Source organism: Lynx rufus, unplaced genomic scaffold, assembly GCF_022079265.1.
Source record: "Lynx rufus isolate CCGP_SWC_20201006 ecotype Redwood Valley unplaced genomic scaffold, mLynRuf1.p SCAF_1, whole genome shotgun sequence".
NCBI classification, from domain to species: domain Eukaryota; kingdom Metazoa; phylum Chordata; class Mammalia; order Carnivora; family Felidae; genus Lynx; species Lynx rufus.
In genome coordinates this window covers 89,265,852-89,281,418 of record NW_025814823.1, presented here as the reverse complement: position 1 = coordinate 89,281,418, position 15,567 = coordinate 89,265,852, and the positions used below count along the sequence as shown (strand labels likewise).

Here is a 15,567-nt window from a genome sequence, read left to right as displayed (position 1 = left end):
GAATATAGTAGAAAGAAAAAAATTAAAGAAAAATATCTTTAATAAAAATTAAAAATAAATATGACTTTTTCATTTTCTGTATTTAAGAAAAAAGAAAAATGAAAAAGAGAAAAGATAAAAAAAGAAAAAAGAAGAAAAAATCATTTGAAAATTTGGAAAAGTGAATACAGTGTAGGAGACTAAAATAAAATGATGGAAGTATAATAGAATTTGAAAAAAATTACATAAAAGCAAAAATTATAGTAATAAAAATTAAATAAACATTTTAATAGAAATTGAAAGTAAAAATGAAGTTTTTTCTCTTTCTGAATTCAAGAAGAAAGAAAAGAAACGAAAAGAGGAAAAGAAAAAAAAGAAAGAAAATTGAATAGATGAACCTGCTAACAGATTGAAGTAGGACTGAAATTGCTTTGTTTTCCCCTAGAAGTCAGTCTATATAGCTCTTTATAGTCCATAAATTAAGCCGGCAGTGAGACTTCTGTTCTTGAAGAGCGAAGTTGTCTCAGTTCAGCGGGACTCAGTGTAACAGCTCTACTCTCCACTAGATGGCGCTGCTAGCCTACTGGGGTGGATTGTTGTGGCGCTTGTAGGTGCATATGCGCATGCAAGGAAGCGGTGAAAATGGCGCCACACAGCTACCCAGTCTGTTCTCCCAGATCAGCAATCGCACACTCGTCCTCTGTCTTCAGATCTTGTCCACTCTCCGTTTTTTCACTCTCCACGGCCAGGCCCCAGGCAGTACCTCTCTCCCAAGTTTTGTCTCAGATGCGGCTGTTTTCCTCGGCCCCTTACTTCTGAAGGACTGTGGCTTTGACCTGTTCCACCCCTCTGCAGGAGGGTCTCACCAAGGAATGGCTGAATGAGCAACGGCCATACATCGGCTGCTCCCAGGAATGCCTGCTGAACCTTGTTGCCGGTGCCCTGAGACTGCAGCCAGGTGCCAGCCTGCCCCAGAAAAAGTTCACAAGACAGTGTAGCAGCAGTGTTTCAGGGATTATGGAAAATAGTGACACACATCTGGCACCAGGCTTCTCCCTTAATGACCTTGCCCCAGCACAAGTGAATGTAGCCTCCTTCTGGGGTCTGCTGGGACCAGGTGGCTTCAACAGTCTACCAAATGTCCTTCCAGCAGTGGAACCACTTTTCCCCATGTGGCCCGAGAACCTCCCGGACCCCACTCTGTTCCTGGGGATTTGCCCTTCCCACCAGAGCACTGCCAGGTATTGAGCTGCGGAGTTGCAGCCTTTGCGCTCCCCTTGTTTACAGTCTTAATGGAATTTAAACCCTCTCCTTTCTCCTTTCTCCCTTTGTAGTTTAGTCCCTGCAGCTGTTTCCAATTTTCCACTTTCTCTCCAGCTGCTTTTGGGGATGAGTGCTATTCCCATATTCTCCCTGCATCCCCAGTCTCTGTCCTCTCTCCACCCACAAAAGCGGTTCCCTACCTTTCATGGCTTCTTGCTCCCCAAATTCACCTCTCTGTGCTGCGTACCTGCTGAATTCTGTGGTTCAGGTTGTGCAGATTGTTGTGTTAATCCTCCAGTTTTCTAGGTGTGTAGGATGGTTTAGTGTTGGTCTGGCTGTATTTCATGGACATGAGACACACAAAAAGCTTCCACACTGTTCTGCCATCTTGGCTCCTCCCTGTTTCCACATATTTTAAATTTCTTCTCTAATTGCCTGGTTGACCCATTCATTCTTTAGCAGGATGTTTTCTAATCTTCATGCTTTTCAAGGTTTTCCAGACTTTTTCCTGTGGTTGATTTCAAGTTTCATAGCATCATGATCTGAAAGTGTGCATGGTATGATCTCAATTCTTTTATATTTATTGAGGGATGTTTTCTAGCCCAGTATGTGATCTATCTTGGAGAATGTTCCATGTGCACTCAAGAAGAAAGTATATTCTGCTTCTTTGGGATGCAGAGTTCCAAATATATCTTACAAGTCCATCTGGTCCAATGTATCATTCAGGGCCATTGTTTCCTTATTGAATTTCTGTCTAGATGATCTTTCCATTGCATCAATAAGCTTTTTTATGTTTGTGATTAATTGTTATATATATTTGGGTGCTCCCAAATTTGATGCATAGACATTTATAATTGTTAGCTCTTCCTGATGGATAGACCCTGTAATTATTGTATAATGCCCTCCTTCATCTCTTGTTACAACCTTTAATTTAAAGTCTAGTTTGTCTGATATAAGTATGGCTACTCCGGCTTTCTTTTGACTTCCAGTAGCATGATAGATAGTTCTCCATCCCCTCACTTCCAAGCTGAAAGTGTCCTCAGGTCTAAAATGAGTCTCTTGTAGACAGCAAATAGATGAGTCTTGTTTTTTTTATCCATTCTGATACCCTTTGTCTTTTTATTGGAGCATTTAGTCATTTTATTCAGTGTTATTGTTGAAAGATAGGGGATTAGAGTCATTGTGTTATCTGTAGGTTTCATGCTTGTAGTGATGTCTCTGGTACTTTGTGGTCCTTGCAACATGTTACTCACAGAGTCCCCTTGAGGATCTCTTGTAGGGCTGGTTTAGTGGTGAAGAATTCCTTCAGTTTTTGTTTGTTTGGGAACACATTTTTCTCTCCTTCTTTTCTGAATAATAGTCTAGCTGGATAAAGGATTCTTGGCTGCATATTTTTCCTGTTCATCACATTGAAGATTTCCTGCCATTCCTTTCTGGCCTGCCAAGTTTCAGTAGATAGGTCTGCTACTACCTTTATGTGTCTATCTTTGTATGTGAAGGTCCGTTTATCCCTAGCCGCTTTCAGAATTCCCTCTTTATTTTTGTATTTTGCCAGTTTCACTATGATATGTTGTGCAGAAGATTGATTCAAGTTATGTCTGAGAGGAGTTCTCTGTGCCTGTTGGATTTCAATGCCTATTTCCTTCCCCAGATTGGGGAAATTCTCAGCTATGATTTGTTCAAGTACATCTTCAGCCCTTTTCTCTCTTCTTTTTGTGGAATTTCTGTGATATGGATATTGTCCTATATGACTGAATCACTTAGTTCTCTGTGTCTCCCCTGTGATTCTGGATTTTTTTATCCTATTTTTCTCAGCTTCCTCTTTTTCCATAATTTTATCTTCTAATTCTCCTATTCTCCCCTCTGCTTCTTCATTCTGTGCTGTGCCCACCTCCGTTCTATTTTGCACCTCATTTATAGCATTTTTAAATTCATCATGACTATTTTTTAGTGTCTCAATCTCTGTAGCAATAGATTCTCTGCTGTCTTCTATGCCTTTTTTTCAAGTCCACCAATTAATTTTATGACTATTATTCTAAATTCTTGTTCAGTTATGTTGCTTAAATCTGTTTTTATCAATTCTTCAACGGTCAGTGCTTCCTGGAATTTCTTCTGAGGAGCATTCTTCTGTTTCATCATTTTGGCTAGTTTTCTATCCCTTATGTGTTTTAAAAGCTTGTTATGTGCTCTGCACCTGTGAGCACTGCTGTATTAAAGTGGGATCATACACTGTCCAGGGCCTGGCCCTTCAGGAGGTGTTTTTTGGATAGAGGTACTTGCTCTCTGGTTTTGTGATTTTGATTATTTTATTTCCCTACTTATATTGATGTTTTTGACCCTCTACCAGGTGTGCTTTCATTTGCTCCTGGAGGTAGCTTGGAAAGCAAGACAAACAGACAAATAGGAAAGAAAAACCCACAAACACAAAAACAAATATAGCAAGCAAACAAAAACAAACAACGAAATAGCAAAAACAATCCAAGAGCAAAACACATAAACACCAGCTACAAGTAAAGAACAGGGTGGAGGTGGTGCTGATGGAAGAGTACATACAAAGAGAGAAATGACAGGGGTGGGGACAAAGAAGAAATAAACATTGACTAGGCAGAAAGATTAAATGGTTTAATCCAGAGAGAGAGAAAGGAAAATAAGGAATAAAACAGGGGGGAAAAGAAGACAAAGTTGCCCAGACAGAGAAACTGTACAGCTTGATTATTTCTGAAAGACAGAAAGGAATGTAAAGAAGGAGGTGTAGAACATGTATCAAGAGAATGGATTAAATACGTGTGTTTAAACAAACCAATAACCAGAGTAACCAGCCTAGAGGAGAGAAGAGATAAGAGGGAGAAATGGGGGGGGGGGGGAGAATATATGTATATGTAAAGAATTATCCTAGAATTAATCCAGGCAATGCAGTAGCATTGGTTTGGAGGAGGGGTCTGAATGGTTCCAGTGTCTATCCTGCTCCAGTAGATACAGTTACCCAGTGGGAATGGGCGTGGTTTGGTTTAGGCTGGTCCCATCTCCACTGTGGGCCCCGCAGACTGATCCCTGAGGCCCTGCCTTGGTTGTGGTGGGGAGAAAACAGCGACCCTGTGTCCCAAATCACTTCTTTTTTTTTAAAAATTTTAAAATGTTTTTATTTATTTTTGCGACAGAGAGAGACAGAGCATGAGCAGGGGAGGGGCAGAGAGAGAGAGGGAGACACAGAATCGGAAGCAAGCTCCAGGCTCTGAGCTGTCAGCACGGAGCCCGATGTGGGGCTCAAACCCACAGACCGTGAGATCATGACCTGAGCCGAAGTCGGACGCCCAACCGACTGAGCCACCCAGGAGCCCCCCAAATCACTTCTTTGGAGCTGTCCTCACTGTGCTGCTGGTGCAGAAGAGGCTGTCTCACTCTGTCGACTCCTTTGCCCCAGGGGCTTGGCTGGGATTTAAACTCCCACTCCGTGAGTCCCAGTACTGGGGAATCACTTCCCAATATGAGGTCCCAGCTGGTATTGTCCTGTGCCACAGCCCTTCAGGGGAGAGACTGGTTTCTTCTGCTGAAGTCTGTGCTCATGATCTACCACTGAGCCCAGGGGTGGCTCCCTTCCTCCCCAGGTGTGTGAACAGGACAGCTGGCCCCAGTCAGAAGATGGGATCTGCAGTTAGAGATCCTCTAACTTGCAGTTAGAGATGGTATCCCCCTCTGATACTGGCCTGAGGTTTTTTCTCTTCTTCAGATACAGTCCTAGACTTCCCCAGCTGCTCTTTGTCTTCCCTTGGTCTCTCAGCAGAAGGGGATCCCTCCCCTCCATGCCTACACGACCTGTTTTATCTCCCCTAGTTCACAATCACCCGCCTGTGGTCTCTCAAGTTGTCCCAGTTTCTCCCTGGTAGACTCAGTCTCTTTTCCTCCAAGATTCTTGGGGTAAAAGTCCTTTGTTTCCAGCCCTTCTTTGTTTGGGAGACTCAGGAAGTACTGATCCCCCTCCTTCTCTGCCATGTTGGCCGTCCTCTCTCTTTCACCCATTTTGAATTTAGTTGTGTGTATGGTGTAAGAAAGTAGTCTAGTTTCATTCTTGTGCATGTTGCCATCCAGTTTTCACAACACCATTTGTTGAAGAGACTGTTTCCATTGGATATTCTTTCCTGCTTTGTTGAAGATTAGTTGTCTGTATAGTTATGGGTCCATTTTTGTGTTTTCTATTCTGTTCCATTGACCTATGTGTCTGTTTTATGCCAGTACCACACTGTCTTGATGACTACCGCTTTGTGATATAGCTTGAAGTCCAGAATCATGATGACTCCAGCTTTTTCTTTTTTAGGATTTCTTTGGCTATTCAGGGTCTTTTCTGGTTCCATACAAATTTTAGGATTGTTTCTTATAGCTTGGTGAAAAATGCTAGTGGTATTTTGATAGGGATTACATTAAATGGGTAGGTTGCTTTGGGCAGAATACAGATTTTAACAATGTTTGTTCTTCCAATCCATGAGCATGGAATATTTTTCCATTTTTGTCCTCTTTAATTTCTTTCATAAGTGTTCTATAGTTTTCAGAGTACAGACATGTTATCTCTTTGGTTATGTTTATTCTTAGGTACCTTATTGTCAATGGGATTGATTCCTTTATTTCTTTTTCTGCTGCTTCATCATTGGCGTCTAAAAATGCAACAGATTTCTCTATGTTGATTTTATATACTGCAACTGCTGAATTCATGTATTAGTTTTAGCAACTTTTTTTGGTGAGTCTCTTGGGTTTTCTATATAGAGTATCATGTCATGTGCAAAGTGAAAGTTTTACTTTTTCCTTGCCAATTTGTATGTCTTTTATTTCTTTTTCTGGTCTGATTGCTGAGGCTAAGACTTCCAGTACTATGTTAAATAGAAATAGGGAGAGTGAACATCTCTGTATTTTCCTGACCATAGAGGAAAAACTCTCAGTTTTTCCCCATTGAAGATGGTATTAGCCATGCATCTCTTGTATATGGCCTTTATGATATTGAGGTGTGCTCCATCCATACCTATTTTGTTAAGGGTTTTTATCAAGAAAGGATGCTGTATTTTGTCAAATGCTTTTCCTGCACGTTGAGAGGATCATATGGTTCTTTCTTTTATTAATGTGCTGTATCATGTTGATTGATTTGTGAATATTGAACCCACCCTGTAGCCTAGGAATAAGTCAAATTTGATTGTGGTGAATAATTCTTTTAATGATTTGATTTGATAGTATCTTGTTGAGAATTTTTGCATCCATGTTCATCATGGATATTGGCCTGTGGTTCTCTTTTTTAGTGGGGTCTTTGTCTAGTTTTGGAATCAAAGTAATGCTGCTCTCATAGAATGAGTTTGGAAGTTTTCTTCCCTTTTCTATTTTTGGGAACAGTTTGAGAAGAATGGGTATTAACTCTTCTTTAACTGTCTAGTAGAATTCCCCTGGGAAGCCATCTGTTCCTGGACTTTTGCTTTTGGGAGATTTTTAATAGCTGATTCAATTTCTTTGCTGTTTATGTGTGTATTCAAATTTTATATTGTTTCCTGTTTCAGTTTTGTATGTTTGTGTGGTTCTAATTTGTCAATTTCCCCCAGATTGCCCAGTTTGTTGGTATATAGTTTTTCATAAAAGAGTCTTAAAATTGTATTTCTGTGGTGTTGGTGGTGATCTCTTCTTTTTCATTCATGAGGATTTTATTTATTTGGGCCACTCTGTTTTTTTGATAAGTCTGATTATGATTTCATCAATTTTATTAATTCTTTCAAAGAACCAACTCCCAGTTTCCTAAATGAGAGGGTATTTAAAAGTTTCCCTCCTTGAGGAATTGCAATTGGCACTTAAAGTCCTGGTTGGAGGTTCCCTAACTATAGGCACTCATGTCACTAATTCCATGGAGTCAAGCCAGAGATCTCCAGGGAGAACCAGGAATAACTGTGGACGTAAGTGAATGTAAAACTGGCGTTTGGAGAATTCTGAAGCTGTGAGATAATCTGGAGCTGCTCATGTTGGCAAGGAAGAACAAAATGCAGCAAAAGTGCAGGGTCAAGATGACTAGATTGTATATTTGTGAAGTAGATGCTTTGTCAAATCACTATCTTAAGCCTTCTTGAAAACTCTCTTGAGAGTGGTTGGTGTGAAAGGATGAAAGTAAAATTCCAGGGTAGGAAATGAGGGGATCACAGAGGTCAATTGGACAGTGTCCATCAATGTCCAGGAACTATTACCGCAGAGTTCTCATAGAGTGGGTATGTCATTCAACATTTATCAACATGCAGGGATGATAGATGATTTATAGGTACATAGTTAATAGATGATAATATATAGATTAATAGAAGATATAGATGATATAGACGTAGACATAGACATAGATAGATATAGATATATAGATAAATATTTCACACATTGGACTTTGGACATCTCAATACAGAAAATACTTATAATACTCAACAGATTGCCCACATTGACCCACATTAATGACCCTTTTTTTCAACCCCAGAAAACAATGGAAAGAAGAGGGAAAACTAATTATCAAAATGAGATAATCAGGAGAAATAGTGAAAATGATGACTCTTGCCCTCTTCCCCCTGGTGGGTCTCAAGCCCTGTCAGAACTGAGCAAGGCATAGTTGATCAGGTAGGTTTTGAATTAGATGGGATATTTAACTTGTGACTTGGATAAGACTGGATCATAGCCTACTGAAAGCCAGTCTTGATTAGCTAAGTGAGATGAGACTTACACCTGAAGCTGATCTTATACCTGAAGCTCTGCAATCGTTCTGATATCCACTAAGAAATGGGCAAGAAGATTCCAGATGTGAAGTGGTCCTAGTTTAAAATAAAGCTGTTTTGTTTGTATGCCATCACATTTCACATAATCACTATGTAGGTTAGATAAATGGTAATATAAAAGATTTCACATGACATAACAGATATAATTGCATATTGTACAGGCAATAGTCCAAAGGGGACAGAGGCTGAAGTGAATGTGGATAAAATTTTGGAAGGTGAGAAAAGTAACGATGAACATTATATGAGTCCTCATAGAATAAAGTTTCAATAAGAAATAGAAAGCTGGCAAAGTAAGTTCCAATAGGACAATAACTTGAATGAGAATGTGGAGATGGGAATTCTTCAGTTATCTATGGGAACCAGAGAGATCAGTGGGTAGTAGACAATAAGTAGAAAAGGAAGCTGAAACAGAAGAGTGTGATATGGCTGTAGGGAGTTTCTTTCAAAGCCAGGTTGGTGTTCCTGGAACGCTTGGCGGAAGGCCTATTTTTTCTAGTTGCCTCTAACTCCACCTCGTTATATTTTACATCTCCCATCAATCCCCTTTCTCCTAGCCCTCTGACCCAATGTCTCCTATCTGTACATCAGTCTTCAACTGAAGTCCCTAAGAGTTTTGTATGGCAGGTAAAACACTTTTTTTTGTTGTTATTGTGAAAATTAAAAAAAAAACAGTTAAATAAAACTGAGGACTCCTGCCTGACTCAGTTGGTTGAGTATCTGACTCTTGATCTCAGATCTTGATCTCTCAGTCTTGACTTCAAGCTCCACATTGGGCTCCATACTGGGCATAGAGCCTACTTTAGTTTAAAAAAAAAAAAAGGCTCAGGGTGCCTGGGTGGCTTAGATGGTTGAGCGTCTGACTCTTGGTGTTGGCCCAGGTCATGATCTCATGGTTTATGGGTTTGCACCCCGCATCAGTCTCTGCACTGACAGTGTGGAGCCTGCTTGGGATTTCTCTCTCCCTCTCCCTGCCTGTCCCCAGCTTTCTCTCTCAATAAATAAATAAATAAATAAATTTCAAAAAGAGCTAAAACATAAAAGATAAATTGGTCATGTGGCCAATTGGTTTACAATGAATTGGCCATTTTGAAAATTGACCTGCTTCCATGGTAATAAGGCCAAAAACAGAGGAGCTATAAAATTATCATCCAAACTGGAACACTCTTCAGAGTTCAAGAGAGTGCTATCCATGATTACACTGGGAAGACAGGCATAATATCTGTAGACCACAGGGCTATCCACAGCAAACTGTGAAGGGCACTGAGTTTAGGGAAACATCAGACAGTTTTGGGATGACAACTAGCTCCCTGCCACCATCTGACTCTCCTGAATGTGGGTACTCTTCTTTCCCTCCCACTTGGTTATAATATCCATAAGGCCAGATTGTGTTTAGTCCCCACCTTTGATTCAAGTACAATATCTCACCTAGTGTTCTGTGTATCATGGACCCTCGATAGAGAAAGGCTGACTTCATGGGGTCTGTAAAGAACAGGTGTGACTTCCATCATACAGGGATAGACTCCTGGGACAGACACAGATGGAAACCTTTTGAGGTCTCTTAGAGTCACTGGGGAAGTATGGGATATGTCTTTGGTTGAAGATAGAGCACCAAGAGCCAGCTTCCCTCCCCTGACCAGGTTTCCTCACACTGGCCCTCCTCAGGTCCTGTCCTCAAGCTCCCTGTTTGGGTTTCTTTAATTGTAGGCTTGGGAACTACTGTTCCAGAGCTCTAGTTCTGGGCTCCCCTGGGATTCATCAGCTTCACCCTCCTTGCTCAGGTTCAGTGTTAAGTTCTTGCATGGGCAGTTGGTAACAGCTGCAACCCGGTCTAGAGAGAGTTTGTGGAAGGTGGATGAGCATCTGTGGGTGGGCTGGGATGCACAGGTGCTGATCCTGTTTCCACCTGCCCACTACCATCTCCTTGACCAAGTCTCCTTTCTTTCTTTCCCCTTTTGCTGAGAAGAGGCTGTTGTCTGTTGGAGCCTTACTGTCTGAGCTAGAGAGCCAAAGGAAGGCTGAGGGTGATAAGAGCATTGGTAGCCTGATTGAGAGGTAGGTGAGGTGCTGAGGAAGAAGGACAGAACAGTAAGGCTCCTCCTTCTCCCCTCTGACCTAGTAAGTACAAACTCAAGGAAGGACGAATGAAATTATTTCGTTGTTAGAAACTCCTCTACAGGACATCTGATTTTTTTTTTCTTCTCGGCATCCCACTCAAAGGTGAGTGAGCCTCTTTTCCCTATCACCCCATTATCTCTTACTTGCAGTTTCTATTACTGATTATGTCATTTATCCATTTCTATTTGTTTATCAGCATTTCCTCTTCTTCCTATTGTCTGCCTCCTTCAGTTTTTTTTGGGGGGGGGCTTGAGAATATTCTTTCTAGTGTTATGTATCTCTCTGATATTTCCTCTAGTCCTTTTCCTTTGATCTGTTTCTCTATCCTTCTGTTTGGATTAGGATGCTCAGTGATGGGTTTCTGGGTTAAAGAGTCATCTAAAGCAGAAAGGCAAAGGATGAGTGGAAAGAGGTGCAGGTAAAGGGGAGGAAGAAGGACTTATATAAGACAGAGAGTTAACTTGTCTCCAAAATTATACTGTAGAGACAAAGTGGCTTCTTTTATGGTGTAATTCTGAGAGAGGAAATGGAGCCATTAAGTAAACATCCATGAACTATATGAAGTTAGAGAGCAGAAAATGAACATGTGAGATGCTAGAACAGTTTCTTGAGTTGTTTGCATATTACCGTTAATCATTCAACAACATTTACTGAGAAAATAATATATGGCATCACTGTTCTAGGAGCTGGAGATGCCCCCATGAGCAAAAATGGCATCAGGATACAGGTCTCATTGGGAAAGCAGAAAACAAATCCATTGAATTAAATGTAGCATGCTTGATGGTATTGAGTACTCTGAGAAACACAAGGGCAGGGAAGAAATGGGGAGGGAAGAAGGATTTCAACTCCAAATAAGTGTTGAGTAAGTCCTAGTTGGGTAGGTGAGGAGAAGGTGAGGGAAAAATGTTGAGCATATCTGGGAAGAGTCGTCTGTGAGGAAGTTAGAGCAAGTACAAATTCCTCCTAATACTGGTGTCTGCTCTGCCTGCTAGATGAGAGAAAATGCAGGGAGACCAGTGACACCAGAATGGAGGGAATTTCAGAGAAAGCAAAAGAAAAAGGAGGTCTGGGTGGTGATGGAGAGCTAGCCAGATGAGTCTTCATTTAATCTTGAAGCATTTGGTCTTATTTTATGGAGATGGCTTCACTCTAATGCCATGGACAAGTAGACTAAAGTTGGGAACAAGGATAGAAGGGGGAGGCAAATCCAGTTAAGGGCAATTCACAGTGTAGCCAGCTGGGGCCTGCAGGAGTGAGATGTGGCCAGGAGTGAATACATTTTTCAGGATAAGCCAGCAGAGTTTCCTGTGTTGGGATGCATATACAAAAAGAGGAATTAAGAACACAGCATATTATATCATGGACAATTGACAGACATGCAATTCATTAAGCTGGGAAGGGAGGAAAACAGATATTTCTGCCATGCAGATCATGGGTTCTGTCTGGTCAGTTTAGGTAGGAACAGCCCATTGGACATCGTAGTGGAGGTGTTGAGTGTAAGTAAATGTAAGAATCAGAGTTCATGGGAGCTGTCCAGAAAAGGAGAGAAATGTCATTAATCAGCTATGTAGTATTGTATTATAAGAGTTGGGAGGAAGGAAAGGTGTGAAATCCGTCTTTTTGAAAATGTGTGTGGCTGAGTGCCTCTGCACACAGTTGGTAAGGCTGGTTGTCCTCAGCACAGAAAGAACTACTGATGTGGCCCGGGGAACCTGGTTTGTTCAGTTGGGAGGTTCAGTCAGGGGGTGATTGTCTTAGATGGTATTTGAAGGCTAGAAGAACAGTGATTTGCCCCTGTAGAACACCCCTCCCCAAACATCACACCTGGGTGTTGGTGGAGGTAAGGATTCCTGGGTGCATCTTCGTGGGTATGAGTCAGGGCATAATCCCTTCTGTAGGTACACAGCTCAAGCAGCCTACCTCCCTAATGGTGATTCTATGCAGGCACATTCTAGTTTAGAAAAATACCCTGAGTCTTTACACACAGAGCATTCTGTGGGGTTGCCTCATTTCCTCTTTGTAGGGAGTTTAGGTGGACATGAATACACCCCACACAAACATCTGATAGATGATGCTATCATTTTATAAAATTCTTATCTTTTAAAAGTGCCCGGGATATTTCTTACTAAGTCACTCACTGTTCCTCAGAGGAAGGAATCTGGCAGTGAGGTAGCACATTCAGGTCAAGAACAAGGACTCCTGCAATTAAAGGAGGAGTCTTTCTGCTTTCATAAAATGAAGGTTGCAGTCATATATCGCTTCATCGTATATTAATTTATTCAGTCAACACATATATATTGATGTTATACTATGACCTGGGAAGCCAATATGGGCTCTACCAATGTCATGCTGAATAATAAGTGGTGCTTATCTTCCAGCAGGATGAGAAAGACCATAAAAGTAAACAAATGTAGGCAATGTGTGTTAAATGGTGTAAGTGCTGTGGGAAAAGAACAAGAGTGGGAAGGTCTTGAGAATGCAAGACGTTTTTGGTCTTTTTTTTCATGTTTACTTTTTAGAGAATGAGAGAGCAAGGGAGGGGCAGAGAGAAAGAGGTAAACAGAGGATCTGCGCTGACAGCTGCAAGCCCAATGCAGGGCTCAAATTTACAAACCATGAGATCATGATATGATCCAAAATCAGGCAGTCACCGACTGAGCCACCCAGGGGCCCCAAGATGTTTTTAGTCTTACTATGACTTTCACAGAAGACATCTCTGTAGAGGTAAGCATTTGAGTAAAGATCTGCAGTAGGTGCGGGGCGCCTGGGTGGCGCAGTCGGTTAAGCGTCCGACTTCAGCCAGGTCACGATCTTGCGGTCCGTGAGTTCGAGCCCCGCGTCGGGCTCTGGGCTGATGGCTCAGAGCCTGGAGCCTGTTTCCGATTCTGTGTCTCCCTCTCTCTCTGCCCCTCCCCCATTCATGCTCTGTCTCTCTCTGTCCCAAAAATAAATAAACGTTGAAAAAAAAAATTAAAAAAAAAAAAAGATCTGCAGTAGGTGAGAGATAGAAATTTGGGGAAAAACATTACAAAGAGAAGAAAATGCAAAATCCCAAAGTTGGGAGTGTGTCCAGTTTGAGGAAATTCAAGGAAAACAGTGAGCAAAGGGGGCGTGGTAGGAGATAAGGTCAGAAGTAGTGTGTGTGTGTGTGTGTGTGTGTGTGTGTGTGTGTGTGATATACATAGGGCCTTACTACTACAAGGATTTTGATTTTATTTGGAGTAATCTGGGTAGTCATGACATACTATCAGCAAGAGATTTACAATGTGTGAAAATTTTCATTTATTTTTTAATTTTTTCAACATTTATTTATTTTTGAGAGATGGAGAGAGACAGAGTATGAGCAAGGAAGGGGCACAGGGACAGGGAGACACAGAGTCTGAATCAGGTTCCAGGCTTGACCTGTCAGCACAGATCCCAATGTGGGACTTGAACGCATGAACTGTGAGATTATGACCTGAGCCAAAGTCGGTCGCTTAATCGACTGAGCCACCCAGAAGCCTCTTGTGTGATATATTTTAACAAACTCTTGTAAAGTGTTAAGAGAATAGACTCAAAGGATTCAAGGGCAGAAGCCAGGAAACTGGGGAGGAGCCTATAATTATCCATCTGAGAGAGGATAGTGGCTTGGACCAGGGCACTTGCAATTGAGGTGATAGGAAATAACTGGATCTGAGTATTCTGAGTGTAGAGCCAAGAGGCTTTTGTGATGATTTAGATCTAGGAACTAAAGAAATGGATTTCCAACTAAATGAAAAATGATTCCAAGATATTACTCCTGAGCAAAACAAAGAACATCTCAAGTCTCCATTAACTGCTCTTATTGTTAACACATATAAATTATCTCTTGGACATGAAATGGTCCAAGTCCTGTTACAGAGAGTTTACTGAGGCTGTGTAATCCCAGCTAAAAAGAACCCTGTCTTATGGAGGAAACCAATCTTTTCCTGAAAGAGAAGGATTGTCCAATTGTCTTATGACACATAAAGTAATTTAACTTTCCTATTATTTTTGGTATGGATACATACAAATGTAGATATGTGATCCAATTCTATGAGCTGGCAAAGGTCATATAATATGGGAATATGAAAGAGCACCCTCTTTTATGTCTCAAAGGACATGTTTTTGAGCTTTGATAAATTCAAAAAGATACAACTGACTGAAGAAGAAATCAGAGATACATAAAGACATGTCACTCAAACCCAGAATTTCTCTGTTCATGTTCTCAGGTGATTGTGAACAACTGAGCCATGGGGATATGGTTGAATCGATCATCTATAGATGGCTTCATCCTCTTGGGCATCTTTTCCCATAGCCAGACTGGTGTTGTCCTCTTCTCTGTGGTTATGGTAGTCTTCACTGTGGCCTTCTGTGGGAATGTCCTCCTCATCTTCCTCATCTACATAGATCCTCAGCTTCACACACCCATGTACTTCTTCCTCAGTCAGCTCTCCCTTATGGATCTTATTTTGATCTGTAATATCATGCCAAAGATGGCGGTCAACTTTTCTCTCTGGCAGGAAGTCCATCTCCTTTGTGGGTTGTGGCATACAAATTGGTTTTTTTGTCTCTCTTGTGGGATCTGAGGGAATTTTTCTGGGACTCATGGCCTATGATTGTTATGTGGCAATCAGCCACTCATTTCACTATCCTGTCCTCATGAGTCAGAGAGTCTGTCTCCAGATTTCTGGGAGTTCCTGGGCCTTTGGGATACTAGATGGAATTATCCAGATGGTGGCAGCCATGAGCTTACCTTACTGTGGTTCAAGGAATGTGGATTACTTCTTCTGTGAGGTACCAGCTTTATTAAAACTGGCCTGTATGGACACAACCCTTTTTGACACTCTGCTCTTTGCTTCTGTGTCTTCATGCTGCTCCTTCCCTTTTCCATCATAGTGGCCTCCTATGCTCACAGCCTGAGGGCTGTGCTCCGCATGCACTCTGCTCAGGCCCGTAAAAAGGCCCTAGCCACCTGTTCCTCCCACCTAGCAGCTGTCTCCCTCTTCTACAGGGCAGCCATGTTCATCTACCTGAGGCCTCGGCGCTACCAGGCCCCTAGTCATGACAAGGTTGTCTCTATCTTCTACACGGTCCTTACTCCTATGCTCAACCCCCTCATTTATAGCTTGAGGAATCAGGACGTGATGGAGGCCCTGAGGAAAGGTCTGAACCATTGCAGGATTGGCAGCCAGCACTGAATAGAGGGGATCTGGTGCCTGGTGTTGCCTCCTCTTGGTTGCATAACACTGGTAAGTCATTCACCCCTTGTGAGTGTCTGTTTCCTCATCAGTAGAAGAGAATCATGAGACCTGTGCTACCTCACAGGGATCAGTATCTGTAAATTTAAAGCCTCATGAAGAAGCATTGCATTGATATTATTGTCATTATTAATCATTTATAAAGTTTTGAATTAAATGTACCTATTTCTTCATTCTTCTTGTTT

General features: G+C 41.6%; 1 protein-coding gene across 1 annotated transcript; it reads left to right on the top strand.

The window, feature by feature from the left end:
• Positions 1–14,374: 14,374 nt before the first annotated feature.
• Positions 14,375–15,322, top strand: LOC124520669 (olfactory receptor 56-like). Its single transcript, XM_047091739.1, is given in 3 exon segments — positions 14,375–14,629; positions 14,631–14,979; positions 14,982–15,322. Coding segments are annotated over 3 exon segments (945 nt in total).
• The last annotated feature ends 245 nt before the right edge of the window (positions 15,323–15,567 follow it).